Genomic DNA, 22,091 nt, shown 5'->3' on the forward strand with positions numbered 1-22,091 from the left:
CACAAGCACCATTTCACGAATTTCGGTACAGTCAGGTATAATCTCATCGACAGTACCAAACATAGGAAGCATATCTGAGAAGCTAGGTCTCGTTGGCCCCTTCTGTTTTTGAACGCATAACATCAAGGACTACATTTAATATCCTCTCTCCATATGGTGTAGGCTACAGAGTAGGCCTACTGGTCGACAACTGTTTTCCCAAGATAGATTTAAAAAATACTTTACACGAGGTCCTCGCGAATGTGACTGTAGCTGACTGTTAACGCAAATATTTGTTTTCCTGCAGACATTAAACAGAGACATGCTACTTAGCGGGAGGATTTTAGCTGATGCCCAAATCTCTTGTCAACGTGATGGTGAAGTGAAAAACAATCAACACCAACTGGTCAAGTTAAAAATGGCAAAGTAGTACTGTATTGAACTCTAAGCACTCGGGGGCAGGACATTTCCTATGTTTACATTACAATGTCAATGTCCTTTACTCCAGCTAACACAGCCTACAAATAAACATAAACAGCCCGAGTTGTAATGGCATTAGCCAGCTAATGCTAACAGCGAGTTGGCGGTGCTATACTACACGCACCCTGTCACTCGCGTGGATGTGTTGTTGAATGAAGTCAAAGTGGCGGTGACTAGAGTAGGACAGTGGCAGAAGTTCAGATGGTAACCACATAGATACGCATTGAAATAACCTCGGGTGGTAACAGCTTTATATCCTTCTTAGATCCTTGGACGACAAGGTTCGTGGTAAAAGCATCAGTCTCGCAAAACTTGCTGCAAGGTGAACTATTCTGCTGACAGAAGTCAACGTTTATGTTAGTGAAAATGATCGCTAACACTTTATATAGCTAGGATGGCTAACGTTAGCTAGTAAAGCAAACTGGTTGGTTTGGTCAGGCTGTAACGTTACCCTGTCTTTTAAAGCTGCCTAGTCAGTACGACTTGCTGGGTAGGTGATTTCTGTCAACAAACCTAAAACTGAAATTCAGATTTCACCAAATGATGACCAGGATCAACTCTAACGGAAACTGCTGTCCTATTTTAATAGCCAGCTAACGTTAGCTACCCAGCCGTCGAACCAACGTTCTAACGTTTACTTCCCCCATCTGCAACCGGTTAGCTAGCCAAGCTAGCTACGTGAAATGAGACTATTACAAGCGATCAATGTCTGGATTGTTCTGATGTATGAACATACGAGCATCGCACTGTAAGGTAAGTGTGTACCATATAAAATAATGAACTTCTTTCCGGAGTCATTTGTACATAGCTCGCAACGAGGTCTTTCCAAAGTAACTGTTAAAATAAGATATACAGCTAACGTTAGCTTGCCTACCGAATGAATACAACGGGTTAATTTGGTTATTGCAAGTCGCCATCCTATCTTGCAGAATTGTTAACATGTTAAGAATGGTTTTAGGCTAAAACCTGTGTCATTAATGTTCTAACGTGATCTGCAACTCTGCATGACTGAACTGCCCTCGTACATGTCTGTTGAAATATTAGGTTAGAACGTAGAAATGCAGTCTGTTGATACGTTCCCTTGCTAGCTGAGCTGTTTTTCGTAGCTAGCCAGGCTACATGTTAATTCAGTTACATCAGTAAATGGGACGTTCTAGCTTGCGAAATTAATTACATTTGGGAAACTAACTGCAACTACAAAATGCTATATATGATCATGTGTTTGGTTGTGTTCCGTTGTCTTATACGCGAATAACCCGAGTTGCATTCGTCCCAAGAGTGAAAACAGCCATTAGAGAGATTTGAGTTTTGGTTGCTTGCAAGGTCCTTTAGCTGGTCGGATTTATTGGCAAGGTCCTTTAGCTGGTCGGATTTATTGGCAATGTTGTCATTGTTTCAGTTCGCCATAAGTTATACCTGCATTGGTTGAATTGTTTTTACAAGGGCTAAATAATCATTTTAAGGCTCAATTACAAGTTATCACAACTGGAGTTTGGTAGCTATCAATGGCTAGGTAGGAACAACTCCAAGAGACGAGCTGGCTAACTTTGTCTCGAGCTGTAGTATGTACTGTATATACTTGTTTGACAACACATTATCAGATTTTCCACCTGAATTGAACAATAATGGTTTTCCCTATAGTAAGTTTCACGAACGCACAGTTTGTGAATTGCTAACTTGGCCACACGTAGGCCTGTTTGGGGTGCCACTGTCGCTGAAAGTTGAGAAAATGTCGATAGATAGCTCACAGCTAACATTAAGGTTGGTTAGCTAGCCTGGTTTTGGTCTGGCATCGATGTTGAGTCGTACTTTCACCAATATTAGATACAAGTGACCTAGATAACATCAAATATCCAGGACTGTGCATTTATGCATTTTATTTCTTCAAGAATAATAACACAATCACGCTTACAACGGTGATATTTCTGGACTGTTACCTTCAATAGCTTCAAAGAGGCAGCTGAGCCAATGATCACTTTTAATTCTGTCAATTTATGTATAACCAGATCGCTAAATGTAACGCTAGCTGAAGTTAGCGTGCTAGTCTAAAATTGTACTTCATTGCGTCGTTTACTTGTGAGTGCTGTTTGCCGACGAGTACTCATTAGTGAAGGAAGGGTAACCTAACGTGGTCTACATGACAAACCCTGTTGTCGTACTTTGTATGTTGTTAATTGTTGTGTCGAACAGAATTAAATATTTTCGACACCTCTATTGGAGGCCAATCTGTCCGCGTTTCGAGGCCTTATCAAACTGGTTTGTCCGCGAAATTTCCTGTTGTGTGGGCTCGTCGCGACGATGATAAATCTGGGTTGAGATTCGAGATGTACAAGCAGACTTGAAAACATCTAATGTTAATGCACTCAAGAATTTGCTAATGTTTTGTAATCACATTCAGTACTGTTCAAGTTGGGCCAAATAGCGTTGATGTTTTATCGAAATTCAAGTTTCATGTATCGCAATGGGTCTTTGTTTTATTATTAGTGGAATGACTTGTTACTGTATAATGATGAACAAGATGGCTCGTTAATTAGGTTGTAGTGGCTACCCCTCTTCCCTCAGTCATATCAATCCCTAACATTGTTTTGAACGCCCTTAGTCGGTTTTCCAAACATGCGCACCTTGGTATAGGATGTTGTTTCTTTCAAATAAAAGTCGAAAAAGTAAGTTCTCTCTTAATTACGTAATGTTCACAATGTCTTTGTTCATTTTTTGGTGTTAAAAGTAGCGCATTTATTATTTCTGAAGGCTTAAGTTCTGTTATTGTACAGCGATAGCACAGGGAGTAATAATTAAAATATGTTTTATTTTATTATCAACTGAGAATGCTTAGTAAACATTTGCCTAAAGCATACATTGATAATCAACGGATAATCTACCGCTTTTATTACGATAGAATTACCGGTTCATCGTCGCTGTATGTTTGTGTGGTACACATTTTAACGTCATGCACGGCCTGTTTCAGATCAATATTTAACTAAAGATTTTTAAAAAAACATCCTCTTAATGTTGGGACGTGTAACCAGGGATATATATATATAGTGCAGTGCAGTAAAACCTGAGTGCCCGTTTTGCTGGAGTTGGATGACTGATGGGTTTGCTTAGTGTTCCGCCTGCTGAACGATATGGCTTGTGGTCAGGAACGTTGTTTTTGAGAGTGATGAAGCAGGTGTGGCGTTCATGTGGGCAAGGCATACATGTGCATTTATGACCATATATTACTCTTAACACGTCAACAATGGTTCTGTCTGTGTGATTATCAAACGAAATAGGCTACTGCTGGAAATACTTTCTGGCGTTACCTACCCATAATTTGGTAATATGCACATGTTTTCCCTGAAAAATCAACCGATTTCAAGTATTTTTTATTTTAACTAATTCACTGTTGCCCTTTAACTATATGCGGAACTGTAGAAGTCTCTGATGTTTCTACACGGTAATGTCATTGCTGTCACAGGAAGTGTTGCACACGGAAGTTACATTTTCTTTGTGTATCTCGCTTTAGGGTTGTTTTATTTAAAGTAAACATCATTTCAGTTCCGATATCATTTATTGTCATTTTGAAATAACTTGCGTCATTTAAAAGGATACATTGCAAGAATGCAACTAAAACAAATTCGTTAGAATACTTTTAATTCGTTTGGCTAGCAACTGACTAGCTATTTATGCAGAGTTTGTTGGCTAACCCCGGTTAGCAGGCTCCACATTAGCCAGCGATAGCAAGGTTGCGCGGCCAACTGGCCGAAGACGCACGAAGCAAATTAAGCTTATTTTATATTTATGCAGTATTTAATTCAGCTCCCGGAATACACACGGTTTACTGGCATGGTGCAATAAATGGAGGAATGCGCTTTGTGATGGTCTGTAGTCGTATTCGTATGATACTTTTCTGTGTTTTTGCACTGTCGGAATTTTTCTCGGTGGCTCATGTAAATAACTTTTCTTGTATCAGTAATGTGTATCTTGCATTGTTTTAACTTACAATCAGACCCCATGTTTAATGTTTGGACATGGTATATTTAACCGTGAACCTTAATCAAACATGGAATTTTGTGGTTACTAAGTCGTGAGCCATATGTCCCATGCATTTCGTGCCTTTGAATACAATGGGCGACTCTGAACAAGTAAATCCCATTAGGCTTTGAAGCCTTTGTCTTTATTTCTTTGACACATGGAACTTGGTGTAGTTTATGGTGCACGTTGCACTTGTGCGCATCTCAAGTCACCAGTGCTAACGCCCTATTTTTTGCGCGGGTGAGTATTCTACATTTTTAACTCAGTCGGTCCATGTATGTCTTCCAGATCTCTGCGAAAGAGATCAACTTCTGGAGAAGGTATGGACGAGCAGAAATCAAACTGCGAAGAGAATGATTCTGAAACGGCAGGTACGTGAATAGTATAACAAAAAAGTAAAGTAAGAGTGAGTAAAATTGCACAAACTGAAAATGCACAGCTGCACCAAAATTTAATTCTTTTGGAATGGGTTATGATTTAAAATACTTGGGTCACCCCCACCCCCCCTTCCATAAACATCTTTAAGGTGATGGAGTGTGTTGGAAGCTTCATATTGAGGTTTGTTTACCTCTTGTGCTCTATGCTAAAGGGACCTATCATTATTAATTACGTAATTACTTTTAAAATAGTTAAAAAAGCTTTTCTTAAAGACGATTACTATTTGTTTGTGACTGTAGGCTTATTACACTATTGGGTGGTTTCAGCAAGGCCCTTAATGTCGCCTATAATACCTTTATAAGGTATTTAATGGGTGTTATTGTCTCTGTTTCTCTTGTTGGTGTACTTTATTTACAATGGAATGAGAGGCAGTTGTGAAGTAGGGAATGCTTTGGATATGATGGAGCTGTGGTGTAATTGATCCTGGAGTGTGGCCAACATATTGCTTCCCTTTCCCCAGCTGATGATGGTGCCCCCCCAAACCCAAGCGTCCTGCCAGAGGGGGAGGTTGATGTCCCTGTTGCCACGGAGGACACTTCTAACACTACTGTGGAGACTTCCAGTGCACCTGTGTAAGAATGTTTAAAAATAATCCGTTGAGTTATTGTCATATTTTGAACAGGGTTAACAGTAGGAATGCAACATCTGTGAGTGTAAATGAAAGTGCTTTGCATTTATGTGCCAGTGTTTGCTCACTTTTTTTATTTCTTTGTGGTGTGCCATTTGCAGTAAGTCGGATATAGCAGTAAGGTGTGTTAAGGTTGGCTGCAAGCATCAACATATGCAACAGTGAAATTAACCATTACATTAATTGTAACTACTAGAAATGTGTATTTATTTTTTGATAGGAAAAGTAAATGGGACTTTTAGAAGTGGGCCTCAAAATTATATTGTATTCATCTTTAAAAAAGTGTTTAAGAGCCTCATAAAGACCAGTTTTGTAGCACTGCTTGTCCAAGATGCTATTTGTTCTGTTTTAAAGTTATAGTCGTATCAATTGAACACTGTTGCCTCTGCTGAGAGCCACTGCTACTACAGGCTTTTGTCTAGAACAGAATTTGTAGAGATGTTTGACTTAGATTTGAGAAATTCACTTTTCTCTTGTCACTGGTATTGGTGAACATGTCTTCTTGCTCCATTGTTGTATATTCGGTTTCATTACCAATTTATTTTGATAGGCTGAAGATTAAAGTGCTTGATGAATAACATAAAACTGCAGCCATTTTAATGTGTACATTGCCCTTGACTTTAAACACTATGGGCTTTTTCTTTTTAGATTCATTTTAGATTTACTCTAGGGTGAATTTATTATTATTTAATTTATTTATGGAGGAAGACACAAGGGGACGGACGGTGGTAGAATTCATGTCTGTTCGGTCTCATTTTCCCTCTGCAGGGAGAGCTCAAGAGCCTGTGCTCTCTGCAACTGTGTGGAGCGTAGCCTGCACGGACAACGAGAGCTCCGGCGATTTGGGCCCTCCTCTGACCGGCCCGCCTTGGAGCTCCCCGCTCCTGTCTTGCCTGAGGCCGGAAACGACGACCTGTCTTCCATCGGATTCTCCGACTCCAGCTGTCTGGCCACGCTGTTTGATGACACGGGTATGATCTTGACAGACCTGCCATTACATTGTGCCCCAAGCTCCATAAACCTCCATTATGTAGGGTCTGTCCTTGGCACTCACATATGGGATGGTGTTGGATATTGTGTGGGCATCCACGAGTGGAGTAATGGTTTCTCTTGGTCACAGGGAGCTGCTGGGTGCACCACTGGTGTGCGGTGTGGTCTGATGGCGTGAGGCAGGCGGATGGCGAGGACCAGGAATTTGAGAACGTGGATACAGCGGTCATCTCAGGGATACAACGGGTATGTCCCACTTCAGATTACTTCACCTGTGAAGCTACCTGTTCCATAGATTCCAAGATTCTGATTATACTCTGTGTTTACTGTCCTGTCTTGGTGCAGCTGTGTGACTATTGTAAAAGACTGGGAGCTACCATCCGGTGCCAGGCGGACGGGTGCTCACGGTTTTACCACTTCCCTTGCTCAGCAGCCAGTGGCTCTTTCCAGTCCATGAAGCTTTTAGCCCTCCTCTGTCCGGAGCACATAGATAAGGCAGAGGAGATTGGTAAGTGACTGCATTCCCCTCGAGTCAGTCATAGTTTTATGTATGTATGTGTTATATTAAACCTGTTGTGTGTGTGTGTGTGTGTGTGTGTTACAGCGGGGGAAGAAGCGCGTTGCGCTGTGTGCGACTCTGCAGGGGAGTTGTTAGGGCTGTTATACTGTACGGGCTGTGGGCAGCACTACCATGCGGCCTGTCTGGAGATCAGTGCCACGCCGCTGCAGCGTTCAGGCTGGCAGTGTCCTGAGTGTAAAGTGTGCCAGACCTGCAGGTAAGCACCAGCCCCGTCACTACACTTCTAGACCACAGCTTCCTTCTATTGTCTGTAATTTGCCTTGGTCTATATCAGTGTTTCTCAAAGTGTGGTCCGGGGACCGCTAGTGGTCCGCAAGCTATCCAAAGTGGTCTGCGAGCAGAAATGGTAAAATATAATATAGATGAGTTGTTTGCAATATTGAACTAACTTGTATGTAAATCCAAACAGTTCTGCAACACAGCCTATGTAATTTATGCCAGTTTAAGCAAGGTGATTCAGTGAGTAGGCCTATTGTGTAGTATACTGTTGAAGTAGGTCTACTCTTTATTTATTTATTTATTTATTTATTTATTTATTTATTTATTTATTTATTTATTTAAAGCTTTTTTTTTTTTTTGGTCTATCATTTCAGTGCACAGTGAAGCTGGAATGAAATAAAGTATTTGATTAAGTGTCTGATTGGCACTTCAGTGAATGCCTTTGGAACAATAAGTCATGCACAAATTCAATTTTATGTATTTTACATAGCACACAAAGCAATCACAACCTGCCCTGTTCGCAAGATAAATTAATTTAGTTGGTTATGGTATTGGTAAAGTTTTGATACCATGGAGTGCCTTTGGATTTATGATTACATCATCAGAGGACAAATAAAGACATTTTCACCCTGTACACAATTATGCTATTCTTCTATTTACCAGACAACCAGGGGAGGACTCCAAGATGCTGGTGTGTGATGCATGTGATAAGGGCTACCACACATTCTGTCTACAGCCAGCCATGGACTCTGTGCCTCCCGACTCCTGGAAATGCCGGGTAAGAGTACTGTTAGTGTATATTTTAAGTATACGGTCATTGTATAGTGACTCATTTGTAGTGCTGGTTTTGTTTCAGCTAAAGCAGTTAAAGCTGCATTGAATGGCTGACCTGTTATGATTCTCCTTGGTTTTATATTGCTCTCTCTCTTTCTTTCTTTCTTTCTTTCTTTCTTTCTTTCTTTCTTTCTTTCTTTCTTTCTCTCACATACAGAGGTGTCGTATGTGCAGTGACTGTGGGGCGAGTGGGCTCAGCCTTCCAGGCGAGGCCCAGTGGTTTGAGAGCTATGCCGTATGTGAGGCGTGCCAGCAACGGCGCCTCACTGTCTGTGGCGTGTGCAGTAAGAGCAGTGAACCCCCCGCCACACTGCCACACAGATGCAGCACCTGCCACAGGTCCGTACCCACCAAGCCCTTCCACCATGTAGGACAGTTTCTGTATGTAACGGTAGAGTGCCATCTCAAGCTTGTAAGCTTGACTTTAAACCACATCTTAGAGAACTGCAAAATCATACTTTGTCTTGGGTTCAGGTATAGGACCGAGTTAAAGTCAGGAAATCTGCCATTAAACTCATGCAGGATTGCAGTTTATTGGCTTACATTTACAGGCTGGATAATGACCATACAGATTAATGTCCCTTAAGGAGCATGTGTCCAATGCATGTTGTCCTTAGTTTTTGATTTCGGAATGCCTCATTTTCTTTGAACTGTGCAGATGGGTGCACCCAGAGTGTGCTGTGGTCGGCGTGTTGGAGGAGAAAACAGTGTGTGTGCTGTGCCGAGAGGCCACGCCTGAGGCCCCAGCAGAAGCTCCAGCTCCAGCTCCGATGGCACAGGAGGAAGAGGAGAAGACGACGACGGAGGAAGAGGTGCCCATGGAGCTGGGTAAGTGCTGCTGTTGGGTGTTATAGTTCTGATTTTTCACGCACGCGTCTTAGGGTTCAAAAAGCACTTGCCAGAATTCACAACCTCAACAAAGATTTGTTACAGTTTGGTGCAGCTAGTAGAAATTTATTTGTGGTTCATCTTGGAAGTTTTGCGCTGTGGTTGAACTCCTGTCTCTCTGTAGGCACAGACACTGAGGTGGTTGGAACGACAAAAGTCGAGGAAGTGATCATGGAAGAGGGACCTCAGGCTGAGGCCACAGAGGTCCCCTCTGAGTGTGCCGTGGAAACTGAAGTCCCGGTGCAATCCGAATCCGAAAGGGAAGTTCCACCAGAGCCTTTTGAGGAGGGACATATGCCGGCCGAGCCTCTCTTGGAGAGTGGGGTTCCCACAGAAACAGCTGTTGAGCTCCAGGTGGATGCGGTGGAAGGCGAAGCCCCCTCAGAGTCCCACGCGGAGGGAGAAGCCACCACTGTCCTTCCTGCTGAAGCTCTATCCGATGAGCTTCCGGTCAGCTCTGAAGTTCCAGGTAAAGTAGTCCATCACTTCAGCACTCTAGAAGCAGTCTCTGGGAAAAACTGCTGCTGAGATGAGCTTTTGAGTCACATTGTTAAAATTCTGCCATAGTTTTGTGTTGGCACTGTTTGTTTTAAAAGCACACTGTGCTCTTGCAGAAATGTGAAGTGCGCTGTTTAACTGTCATGCTTTTGTCAACAGAAGGAAGTGTAAGCGTTGAACAGGAAGCCAGTTGCTTAACTGTTGCCAGCAGTGAGGAGGAGAGCAGACCGGAGGCTGAAAGCCAGCTCATCCGGGACAGCCCAGAGAGCCATGTGGCAGACAGCACGGCTGGAGCTCAAAGCAGCGCTGTGGAGGGAGAACCTGAGGGGCACTTGGGGCCAGAGGAGGAGGAAGAAGAGGAGGCTCCTGTGCAAGACGCCGAGGTGAGAAAGGAGGAAACATCTGAAGACGTGGCTGTTTCTGAAGCTTCCAGGAAGTCTCCTCCCCGACCACCAACCCCTCCAACCGACAGCCGAGAGGCTGAGCCTGTTGCCATGGACACAGAGGAGGCAGGGCATACAGAGCTCGCCGAGGACTCGCAAGAAGGTGCGTTGGAACCCTCTGCGGAACAGGCTGAGCCGACTCCCTCTCTGCACACGGAGGACAGGCCTGCGCAGTCAGAGGAGGACGAAGAGGCACTGGACGAGGACGAGGAGGCCCTGGCGGAGTCGTCGGCGAAGGAAGAGGACTGCCCTGTGGCGGGCGAGGAGGACGATGACGACGACGACGAAGAGGTGGTGCGGCGGGTGAAAAGGAAGCGGCGGGTGGATCCCCTCGAGGGGGGCTGCAAGCCGGAGTTGCTGCTGGACGAGGCGTCCAACATGAGCCACGGCGACGAGAGCAGCAGCGGCTTCCTGGGCTCCCCGTCCGAGCATGACCCACACGGGCACTCCGCCGACCTGAGCCTGATGCCGGCCGGCCGTTCGCGCTCCGACTCGCTGCTCACAGAGACGGACGACTCTCTGCCATTTGACCCTCTCAAGCTGGATGGGGAGAAGGTGAGGCGCCGCGGCTCCCCAGGTCGCTCTCGCATCAGACAGGTAAGGACCGTCCAGCTCTGCATACTGGGGCATCTGGTGGGGGTGTCTTGGTAGTAACTGACCTAAGGTTTGGATCTTGGACTCGGTGATAACAGTGTTTGCTGGTGCTTTCCTAAGGGGCGGAGCAGCGGTTTCCCAGGGAAGAGACGTCCTCGCGGCGGTGGCAGTGGAAGGGGCCGTGGCCGGTCGCGCCTAAAAGCCATGGCCTCCTGCATCGACGCCTTCCTGGTACGTTAGCCTAGCACACCTGCTGCTGCTAATAGCAGTTGAAGTTAATCCGTTTGTGGGAGTTTCTCTTCCCTTACACCTGTTCATGCACAGATCTGGTTACTAAATGCTGTTGGTGGGGATTTCTGTTCAGCTGCTACTGTTAAGGGCCTGAGGGGGTTCTGATTTCGTGTAAACACTCTAGTGTTTGAGCCCATCACCGACATCACTTGTGTCCTCTGAACCTGATCTCTCCTTCTCTGCAGCTGAGTATGACCACAGACACTGGACCGAGCAAGGAAGAGGCAGAGGAGGAGGAAGATGACACCATGCAAAACACAGTGGTGCTCTTTTCAAACACTGATAAATTTGTCCTGCTGCAGGTAAGTCGCTACTTTGTCTCACGTCATTGACCCCTGTTTTACTAGCTCAGGAGTGTTTACAGTTGAATGGCCTCCTCTTTCTGTAGGACATGTGTGTGGTGTGTGGTAGCTTTGGCAAGGGCGTGGAAGGGCAGCTGCTCGCTTGTGCCCAGTGTGCCCAGTGTTACCATCCGTACTGCGTCAACAGCAAGGTGAGCATTCATTCACTGCCACTTAATGCCCCCTACCACAGGGCAACAGACTGCACACATTCACAGATTTTGCCCATTATGCTCTCTCTTTGTATGAATATAATCAACTATGAATAATGTATGACTGGTTTTGACCTTTCTGTGCGCAGATCACTAAGATGATGTTGCGAAAGGGCTGGCGCTGTCTGGAGTGCATAGTGTGTGAGGTGTGTGGAAAGGCCTCGGACCCCTCGCGCCTGCTACTGTGTGACGACTGTGATGTCAGCTACCACACCTACTGCTTGGACCCGCCCCTTACCACTGTCCCGAAAGGGGGCTGGAAGTGCAAATGGTGCAGTAGCCCTTCATTTAACTAAAACATTTGATTTCTCTTCTGAAATCTGCTGAAGATCTGCTGAAATCACTTGGTAATCAGTGAAGAATACGTAATCAGGGAGGTAGTGAGGTCTATAAATGAGTTTTTCCCATTTGTTTGGCACTGCAGCATATTGTGCTAGCTTATTCGTTATGTATGCATGAAGAAAATTGTCGACTTCTCACCTTTCCAGCTGTTTGCAGTTTGAGTTCTAAATTCAGCCTGAGCTTTACAGTTAACAAAGACAGACATGACTAATGATCCAGGAGTCTCATTATGCAGGGCTCTACACTAACATTTTTTTTCAGGAGCACTTGTGCGCCCAAGTTAAAAAATTTAGGAGCACAGACAAAAATTTGGGCGCACAGTCAGTTCTGTACTTAACTTGCACATAATCTAACATTATACTGCAGCTGACAGTTAAACATGCCAGTGCACCAATTGCGAATATTAAGAATGACTGACAACATTTAGGCTACAGGAAACAGGATTTTAAAGATCAGTGCCTACTTTATTTTCAGTCTGTTCTATTTTCCTACATTTTGTTAATGTAAAATAATATAATACATTGCCATATTTGCATTTAGCCTGTATATCAAGTATCCTGCCAAATGTAGGCTAATTTATTTATTTGTGAATCCATCTATAGCTAATCCAAATATGCCCATGGTGACCTATCTGACTGCATACTGCCTAATACTACTACTAAAACAGTCCATTTACTCTTCCACAAAACCCAACATAGGCTAATCAAGGATATATGTTTTATGCTTTTAGTTTTTATTTTAAATATATGCATTGGTGGGGGCAGTAGGCAAACGTTAGGCCTACTTTCGTTTTGCACTTCAGCTTGTATTCGGTGTAAACAAACAAGCATATTTTTTTGCACTCGCACGGCATCATTTTTACTCGCATGTGCGAGTGAAATGGGCGCACTGTAGAGCCCTGCTATGTACCAGCTTATGTCCACATGAAGCTGAATGCATTATGTATTAAATGGCCGGTGGTAGCGTAGTGGCTAAGGAGCTGGGTTAGCATACAGCCAGAAGAGTTTCAGCTCCACCGTTCCACCGTTGTGCCCATGAGCAAGGCACTTAACTCTGTGTTGCTCAGAGAACAATGGTCCTTGTAATATAACTAATGTATGTAAGTCGCTTTGGATAAAAGCATCTGCTAAATCACTGTATGTAATTAAATGCATTGTATATAAATTAAATGCATTACACCGTCGTAGGACGTGTTAGCTGGTCAACAGTTCCTTATGCCCACTGCAGTTGCTCCTCTCTGACCGCTTTGCTGTCATGCCCGTGCAGGTGTGTGTGCTGCATGCAGTGTGGTGCCAGCTCCCCGGGGTTCCACTGCGAGTGGCAGAACAACTACACCCACTGTGGCCCCTGTGCCAGCCTGGTCACCTGCCCTGTGTGCCGAGAGAATTTCAAGGAGGAGGAGCTACTGCTTCAGTGCCAGCACTGTGACAGGTGAGCGCAAGCACACACACACACACATCTATATATATATATATATATATATATATATATATATATATATATATATATATATATATATATATATATATATATATATATATATATATATATATAATATATATATACACAGAGGTTATATTTTAAAATGGAAATGTGATTCATTCATGCGCATATGTATTAGGTTGTCTTCCCTGTGACTTTCTTTTTTATGACTTAAGACTGCACCACGTTTGTCTGTTAATGTGGTCGTCATGGGTTGATTGGTGCATCTCCTGACTTCTTTTCCCCACAGATGGGTGCATGCTGTGTGTGAAAGTCTCTACACTGAGGATGAGGTAGAACAGGCATCTGATGAAGGATTTGCCTGCACTGCTTGCATTCCCTATGTGCCCAAGCCTGTGGGTAAGTGAGCGCCTCTCAGTTATACAGAAGATCTCGAAGGTGATTTAAAAAACATATAAATAAGATTGCTGTTGTAGTTTACCCTGTTAATGTATCCTATTTTCCTCCACCAGTGGTTTCCCCCATGATGTCGGCTTTTAAGATCAAAGAGCCGGGTGAGTGTTTCCCACGCCTAGTTGTTATTCCTTGCCTAGTTGATGTTGTCTCATGACGGTTTGTTTTTAAAAAGGTGTTTATCTTTGCAGTTTCTCTTTTTGTTTTGATGAATGCAGGTGAATGTACATGGTTGTTGAAATCAGCCTTTGTGTATGTAGCACTGACCTCTCTTGTGTCTCCTCCCACAGAGCCGCAGTTCTACCGTCTGGAAGGCGTGTGGCTGACCGAGTCGGGCATGTCCCTGCTCCGTAGCCTCTCCATGTCACCCTTGCACAAGCGCCGTCAGCGCCGCTCTCGCCTTGGGACCCTGTGTGGGGAGGTCCAGGACAGCCTTGAGCTTAAGGAGGTAGACGGAGAGGAGGGCAAAGGTCAGGGTTCTTTTCTCTATATACACACACACACACACACACACACCTTACACTCTAGTGTTGGCACCATTGGAGATGCTTGTCTCTGATTTATGCAGTGCATCCACGGAAGTGGCCATAAAGGCTCATTTGGTTTCTGTAATCATTCTTCCAAAGGCTGTGGAGAGCCAATGGAGTGCGAGCCAAAGCTGGAGGTTCCTGGGAGTCCTGACCGGGAGGGAGGAGCAGAAAGGGAAGGAGCAGAAGGATGTGCTGACGGCATGGCGGACCCTGAGGGACTCAAGGGAGGTGTAGAGGAGACAGATGATGGGAAAAAGAGAAAAAGAAAACCATACAGGCCAGGTAAGACATGGTCGGGTTGCTTTCACTCCGCTGAATTGGTGAAATTGAATGTGCTGTCGCTAATGAACTGGTCTGCGTTGCTAGGAATTGGCGGGTTCATGGTGCGGCAGAGGAAGTGTCACACAAGGATGAGGAAGGGCCAGATCGCGGCTCTCTCAGGGGAGGGAGGAGCAGATGGCCAACCTCATGAGGCCAAACTGGAGGATGGTACGGGAAAAGAGTTATTTTTCTAGAAATGTTTTGAGTCAAAGGAATCCACATAAACAGTTTCTAATGATTTTGTTTTGCTTCCCTACTGCCTGTCAGGCGCACATCCAGACACTCCCATGGACGGACCCCCAGAGGTGAAGACCGGGGAAGGTGAAGGGGAGCAAGCCAAAAAGCGACGGGGGCGGAAGAAGAGCAAGCTGGAAGATATGTTCCCTGCTTACCTGCAGGTACTAACCTCTTTTATATGTTTGAAACCACCCCATATACCAGGGGTGTCAAACTCATATTAGGCAGTGGGCTGGATTTGTTGGAATGAGACCTCGTGGGGGCTGTCATTCTCATGGTCGTTATAATTTTTCTGCATGGGTATCAGAGTGTTCGATGATATGTTCCTTTACTATACCCACTTATAAGCAAACAAATACAAATCATGTACTGCTGTCATATACTGCTCTTTCTCTCTTGAAATATCCTACTTCCATGCCAGTTTTTTCAGCCTCCTCTTCCCTGAGAATGGTTTGTGCTAGGTTTAAGCAATTTATCGTATTTTTCAGATATTGCATATTACACACGGTGGGGTGGGTTTAGATGGACAGTTTTTTTTTGTCATTCCGATTAAACTATTCTGAATGAAAAAATCGTGCCATCTGTTTACAAGGGGTGCGTTCTATTCCGATCAGGTGCTCTCAAGCGCTCTAGAATCTTTGATTGAATAGACGTGGCAGCTTTGCTTTTGTTTGAGAAACTACAGCAGACAACCCGATTGACTGTATACATGGCTGTTCAATCGAAATACACCACCCCTTCCATTCCGATTAAAATTTTAATCAGATTGGCAGTTTTATTCCGATCAAGGTGTTTATATGCGTAATTTTTAATCCGATTCTAATCGAAATAAAAGTGTCCATGTAAACCCACCAATTGTTGACCACAACAGGATGTGAATATCTTTTCTTTTCTTTTTTTTTCCTTCTAATTTTTCTCTTCCTACCTAAAACATCTGGGGAGCCCCCAGGACTTATGTTTGACACCCCTGCCCTATACAATTGTGTTACGGCTCCTACACACAGTTGCATGCGTTGACTGAACGCAACTGTTTGTAGGAGCGGTTAGAGATTGGAATACCTGTACTCAAAGGATTAACCCCAATATATGTGTGTTCCCCATGCAGGAGGCTTTCTTTGGCAAGACGTTGTTGGATCAGAGTAAGAAAGCTCTCCTGGTTCCACCAGGCCAGAGACATCCTCAGGGCCTACTGCGACCTCCTCTGGCTGGGCAAGGCCCTCGGCCTATGCCTCTGGAACCAGGTAAACACCATCTCATTCGTGTTTTGCAATGCCTCTGCATCTTGATTGTACTTCTTTGTGACTGGATCTCATGTTTCACTTTGGTATGCAATATTTTTACCAACACTGGGGAAGGTGTGAGTGTGATTATTTCAATCTGCGTATATTTGGAACAGACGCAAAGGACAGAATGATGGGTGCCGCTCTCCAGCTAAAGCATGAAGGAGGTACGGGACCAACATCTCAGGGAGCTGGGACGGGTAGGTCAAATTCTGACACCACCTGTCCCCTGTTGAAAGATTCATAAGCCATCTGTTATAGTTGGTGCATTTGTACTAACTCTGTTTACATGTTTCAGAGATGACAGGGCAGTCCTCCTCGCTTAAAGATCAGGCTGAAGCACAGGATAAAGAGAGAAGTGAAGGTAGCACTTCCCTAATGTCCAGTGTATTTTGTATTGCATCTCTTAAACCAAACCTGTACTGATTGCACAATTTGGTTTTGCCTGGCCCTTAGGTCTTCCGCAGGGAGTTGAGAGTCAGGACTCTGAGCAATTTTTCCGGAAGATCCTGGGAGGATCGGAGGGGTGTCCTCTTGGGGGCGTGAAGCCTATTCTAGAGGGAGACCGTGGCGGCCTCCCGCAGAGAGGCCTTCTGCCAGGTATGGATGAATGCCATACTCCAAAGTGATGCCTTCATAGTCATTCAAACGGCTATTCGTAGTCTGATATGGCACAAGTGGTAGCAGTTTCTATATTTGCTTTTCCATTATGTTTGATTTACAATTATTGTTCATGCAGGCACATCCTTGTCTGGGTCTCTGCCCTCTGCTGCAGTAATGGACTCATTTCCTGGACTCTCCCAGTCCCCCTTCTTGGACATGCGGTAAGTTACTTTTGGACCAGTAACAGCTAAACATACTTGTCCCAGTAAGGCCGATCTGAATGCCAGAGTTTTCTGCTTTCTGATTTTCTAGGGATCGAGGGGGGTTGTTTAGCCCTGACCAAGGGGAGGAGAGTCCATGGGCTACGCCATCCACCCCTGCCACCCCATCAACTCCCACAACCCCCACTGAACCGGAGGGTGACGGTCTGTCATACAACCAACGCAGCTTGCAACGGTGGGAGAAGGATGAGGAGTTGGGCGAGCTGTCAACCATCTCCCCAGTGCTTTACGCCAACATTAACTTCCCCACCCTCAAGCAGGACTATCCAGGTCTGTCAGACTGAGTCATTGTAATTTGTTGTGCATTAAGATGAATAGTGAGAGCTTTTAAAGGAGGTTGAATCTAGGGTGGGCCACTGTACACTGTACAGTTGCAGAGTTTAAGTTTGGTTACATTTTTTTTTAGCAGCCTCAATATGCCCTCTTGAATTTTCCACAGATTGGTCCAGTCGCTGCAAACAAATAATGAAGATCTGGAGAAAAGTATCTGCTGCGGACAAGGGTCCTTTTTTGGTGTGTTAACTGTGTTGTTCTGATGATTTTATAAATGTAATATTGGGCAATAATTTATTAAATGTAAAATGTAAAAAAAAAACTCCCCCTCTTTGTCTTTTCCAATAGAAAATGGCCAAAGACAACAGAGCTGCTCAGCGCATTAATAAAGCACAGAAGGTAAGGACTTAAAACAAAAATGCTGTATTTGAACTCAACATTTTATATAGTTTCTACTAGACATTCCAGAAGTATATCCAGTGCTTCCATATTCCGTAGATATTCAGCGCTGTTCTTTGTTTTCCCTTTACAGCAGGCGGAGAGTCAGGTGTGCAGGACGATAAAGACAGAAGGAGGTGCTCGAGTTAAAGGGGAACGACCGAACCTACACCTTCAGATCCCACCTCCATCTGGTTCAGCCTCCACCCCTTCTCAGCCCAGTTCTGCTGAGAGCCCCTTTCCCTTCGCCCCTGACTCGGCCTCATCCTCCACCTTCTTCCCTGACGGTCCCCTGAAGACCCCAGGCTCTGCGACAGATGCCCGGACAGATCCCTTTGCCAAGCTGCCTCCTCAGTCACCTCATCCACACTCTCACCCCTCCACCCCCTTCTCGCAGGCTTCCTCCAGCCCTCTGCAGGCTTCTTCCTCAGGTTACCCTCACTCTGGCCCCCAGGGTCCCCCTCCTCCTCCTCAGGGACGGCCAGCCAGCCTGGGCCCTCTCGACATGCAACCAGGAATTCCTGGCAACCTGCGGAGGGCTCAGCAGGTTGACCCATTCTTTAGACCCCAGCAGCAAGGCCACATGCCTCAGCCTCAGCCCCAGCCAGCCTCTCAGGAACCCTTATGCCCACCTGAGAGTCCCCGATCCCGAGCCACTGGGCTGGGGGACTCCCCTCTCTTCTCCCCTCCTCACAGTACTCACTATGTAGACCCGTTTCGCAATCAGCAGGCAGTCGTGCGTCAGGAATACGGCTCATCCCCCTCATCTTCATCAGTGCCCTCCTCACCAGCCGGGGCAGGCCAATATAGGGCTGATATGAGCGCCCCTTCTCCACGCTCCTCTTCCTCTGGGCGCCAAGATATTGGCACTGGCTCCCCTGCTGGAATGCTGGACTCAGGAGACGGACTGTTCAAGGCTCCAATGACCCCTCGGATGCACCAGGGAGATGGTGGGAGTGCTCTTCTCCCCCCTAATGCCTCTCCCAATCATCCATCAGAGGGCTACCGGCAGTCTCCTGCCCCGTTCTCAGATCCTAACGCTCAGCCTCCCCTGACTCCGCGGCCTCAGTCTGGGGACAGCTCCTCACCGCTGTCCCAGAGGCTGCCCATGCCCCAGCAGGAGTCACACCCAAGGGTGCCCTCCAGCCCACAGTCTCAGGGCAGCTCACAGTCTCCCCTCACTCCCGGTGCCCTGTCCAATGATGCTTTCTCAGTTCAGTCGCCAGCCACACCTCGTTTCCAGTCCCCTGATCCTTACTCAAGGCCACCCTCACGCCCCCAATCCAGAGACCCGTTTGCCACACTGCACAAACCTCCTCGCCCCTCCTCTGCAGTCCCAGAGGGCGGACAGACCTTCCGAGGCTCTCCTCATCCAAACCAGCAGTCACCCATGCCCCCCTGCTCTCCCTCAATGGGGGATCCACTCTCTGGAAAGCCCACTGGGCTGCCAGCTTTCAGTCGAAGCCCTGGTGTTGGGCCCCATCAGATGAGCCAGCAGCAGGTGCGGATTCCTTTCGGGGAACCCCAGCCTCCCCAGGCCCAGCTCCAACAACAGCAGCCTATGGGTTCAGACTTCCACCCCAGGATGCCACTGCCATCTATGGGCCAGGATCCCACATCTGTGCGACCACCTGATGTGTCCCAGGTCCCGGCCATGCAAACCCCACAGGACATGCCAGATATGTCAGTTGGTCAGGACCCAGCCTTCATTGGTCTAAGTCCTTTAGATATGGAAAAGAGCAAACAGGTAAATCTCCATTGTAACTGATTTTATTTTATTTTGATGGCCTTTTATTGTGATTTGCAATAACTTTGTTCCTTTACACTGCCTAATTTAGAAACAGAAGCTGAGAGAGTTCTTGATCAGACAGAAAATGCAAAGAAGCTCTCGTCAGGAGAAAGAGGCCGCTGCAGCAAGTGCTGCTGTCCCAGTTTGGCCTGGTGGAGACATTGCAGCATACCAGCAAGACAGAAGTCAGCGACCCCCGCCACCATACCCACAGGTACATGCCCTTCCAGAGCTGTCCCAGAGCTGATTGATCGCTAATAGACGTGCTTAGTCAGTTGTTGATATGTGTTGGTATGTTGTGGAAAAAATCCTCTGCTGGTGAGTCTCTATTGAAATAATCTTCCAGCTGTACCCTAACACTGATTCTGTCCACTGAAATTGTTTAGGTGTGCCACAGACGTTTTTCATGTTTGTTGTTTAGGTTTAAACAGGTTGTTTAGAGCTTTCTCACATGTTTTTGTGTCTTGCCTCAGGACCGAGCAGCAGTAGCTGCCGCAGCTGCTCAAGCAGCAGCTGCAGGGAAGCTCCCCCTCCAAGTGGGGCCTATGGATGACAAACTGTGTCGACCGGGCCCACTTGGGACGCCTGCAGTGATGGACCCTAATGCTCTCAGGTATGGTCACTCTTTTAATATGCATCTTTACATACTGTATATGACACACCTCACTGTTAGTCAAATCAGTGATGATTTCCTTTTCATGATATTTTCTCTGAATGCACATTTTTGTGAGAACATTAAGTAATCCATAGTGGCAAAGTTAAGTTATGAAATCAAGCAGTATCTCAAAGCTAACGTTAGAATACTGTTTGGATGTCGAATTTAGCATGCTTAGCCTACTTACAGCTGCTTGTCAATTTCGTTGAAGGGGTCATTTTATTGACTCTGACACTGAATGTTTGCAAAATCCCGATGTAAATGGAAAAGTGTTTTCCAAAATTTAAAAGTGCTTCTCCCAAGGAGAAGTACGAACCTTTATTTTAACTATGTAGAAAACGTTATGAATTGCATCCACACATCAGCAGCCTTTCCCTTTAAACTGTGTTACAATTGCAAGGGTTCCCTCAAACGCCTTAAAGATGAACTGAACTGAAAGAATCAACATTGATAATGTGTTGATTATGATAATTAAAAATAAATGACACTAAAAAAAATTATTAAAAAAAATCAATACGTAGCCTTTTTTAAGCAACACCAAAATTGCGTTTGTTAGTATTAGAACGCTGCCAGTTTCAATGACGTCACTGGCATGGTAGGACCTGAGAAGTTCTATAGGCAACAGCTGCAGCATATTCTGTATACACGAAAACTTGTAATTTTAATGGCATGGGTTACAAATTTGAGCCTGTGAGGGACAGGCCTGTAGTGTCTTGACTACCACTAGATGGGTTTCAGGCTCCAGCTCAACCTTCAGTAGGATCATTTGGGTGAAAATGACTGTGGGCGCTGCCGGAGCATGGACACTGGAATCTATCTGTTACAAAGCAGTGGCGAAACGTAGGGAAAATGTTCAAGGAAGCCAAAATGACGGGAAAAATATGTTTTTATTTATGTATGTGTTTATTTCGGGGGGTATACATTTTGTGCAATGTACAACATGGATACATTTTGTGCGGCACAACATAGGCTACTGTAGACCTAGCCTACAGGTCCTGTAGAAAACGACGAGGGGCGCTTGAGACAGCAACACGCACGCTGTCTCTCTGTCTCCCTCCATCCCTCACACACACACATTGCCTACTGTACATCCTTCACACAACTGCATACTCACTCACCACCACTATATAAGGCCTATGCGAAGGCTACGGTGCATATACAAATAAGCTATATAACACGCAGTCACGTCAATGTAGGCTAACGCAGTATGGACTACTGGCACTCGTAACAGCAACTCACACGGGCTCTCTCTCTCCCTCCCTTGAAACTGTTAAAAACTTCCTTACCCCAAGTTGACTCCAGATACACGGAGGATACACGAAGTTTGCCGCTTATTTTAGGCTAACGCTAGTGGAGAGTTTGCAGATTTTACCTTGTGGATGTTGATATTGCACGGTCTCTTTTGGATAGCAGCACTGCGAAGTTAAACTCCCAAAGATCAACAATCTGCCCTGAGACTTCAGGGTGAGTAGAAAGGCACATTGGATTCTGTTTACAGACCCGCTGTGGTTTAGTTACCAACTAGTAAAAGCATTATTATCGATCTGTGATATCGTCGGAGTCATGGTTTATACTCTCTATGGTCGGAGTGCTAGCTTGTGGAGTTTGACATAAGAGTGTTCCCAAGGTGTTAGCTGCTAGCCCTTTCCCAGGTTGGATCGTATGGTAGCCTATCGAACACTGGACCTCATCTGAGGCTACTTCGAGATATTATTCCAAAGGGGACAGATAGGCTTGCACTTAAAACTTTAAACGATTGAATGAACCTTCCCATACTTTAATTGCGACCAGTGACTGCATTGGGTGAACGAAACCGAAGTTGAAACTTAGGCTCCATGGCACATAGACTGTAGGCTCACCTTTCTATGAATTGAAAAAGACTACAAGCTACTCCACCGAGTTTGTGATAAAGTAAGCAAGAAAAGGATTTTTTAAGTCAGGATATGGCTGGTCAATGGCATTTATTCGTCCAAAATTACAGACCAGTTTCCATAGTGCACATCTTCTCAATAGTTCG

The 22,091-nt window shown here is 45.4% G+C and overlaps 1 protein-coding gene across 1 annotated transcript in view; it reads left to right on the forward strand.

Moving 5' to 3' along the window:
- The first annotated feature begins 524 nt into the window (after window positions 1-524).
- Window positions 525-22,091, forward strand: part of kmt2d (lysine (K)-specific methyltransferase 2D) — a 41,842-nt gene continuing 20,275 nt past the window's right edge. Inside the window, 34 exon segments of the mRNA XM_048241235.1 lie at window positions 525-1,212; window positions 4,762-4,844; window positions 5,372-5,483; window positions 6,308-6,510; window positions 6,660-6,775; window positions 6,875-7,037; window positions 7,134-7,305; window positions 7,992-8,106; window positions 8,320-8,501; window positions 8,821-8,990; window positions 9,175-9,519; window positions 9,708-10,588; window positions 10,706-10,816; window positions 11,062-11,178; window positions 11,265-11,369; window positions 11,519-11,700; window positions 13,038-13,202; window positions 13,504-13,613; window positions 13,727-13,768; window positions 13,958-14,137; window positions 14,294-14,479; window positions 14,564-14,686; window positions 14,786-14,916; window positions 15,861-15,996; window positions 16,152-16,235; window positions 16,334-16,399; window positions 16,492-16,635; window positions 16,775-16,859; window positions 16,951-17,189; window positions 17,359-17,432; window positions 17,541-17,591; window positions 17,725-19,377; window positions 19,469-19,633; window positions 19,893-20,032. Coding sequence (XP_048097192.1) covers window positions 4,796-4,844; window positions 5,372-5,483; window positions 6,308-6,510; window positions 6,660-6,775; window positions 6,875-7,037; window positions 7,134-7,305; window positions 7,992-8,106; window positions 8,320-8,501; window positions 8,821-8,990; window positions 9,175-9,519; window positions 9,708-10,588; window positions 10,706-10,816; window positions 11,062-11,178; window positions 11,265-11,369; window positions 11,519-11,700; window positions 13,038-13,202; window positions 13,504-13,613; window positions 13,727-13,768; window positions 13,958-14,137; window positions 14,294-14,479; window positions 14,564-14,686; window positions 14,786-14,916; window positions 15,861-15,996; window positions 16,152-16,235; window positions 16,334-16,399; window positions 16,492-16,635; window positions 16,775-16,859; window positions 16,951-17,189; window positions 17,359-17,432; window positions 17,541-17,591; window positions 17,725-19,377; window positions 19,469-19,633; window positions 19,893-20,032 — 6,797 coding nt within the window. The 5' untranslated portion in view covers window positions 525-1,212; window positions 4,762-4,795.

Source organism: Alosa alosa, chromosome 4, assembly GCF_017589495.1.
Source record: "Alosa alosa isolate M-15738 ecotype Scorff River chromosome 4, AALO_Geno_1.1, whole genome shotgun sequence".
In the NCBI taxonomy this organism is placed as follows: Eukaryota; Metazoa; Chordata; class Actinopteri; order Clupeiformes; family Clupeidae; genus Alosa; species Alosa alosa.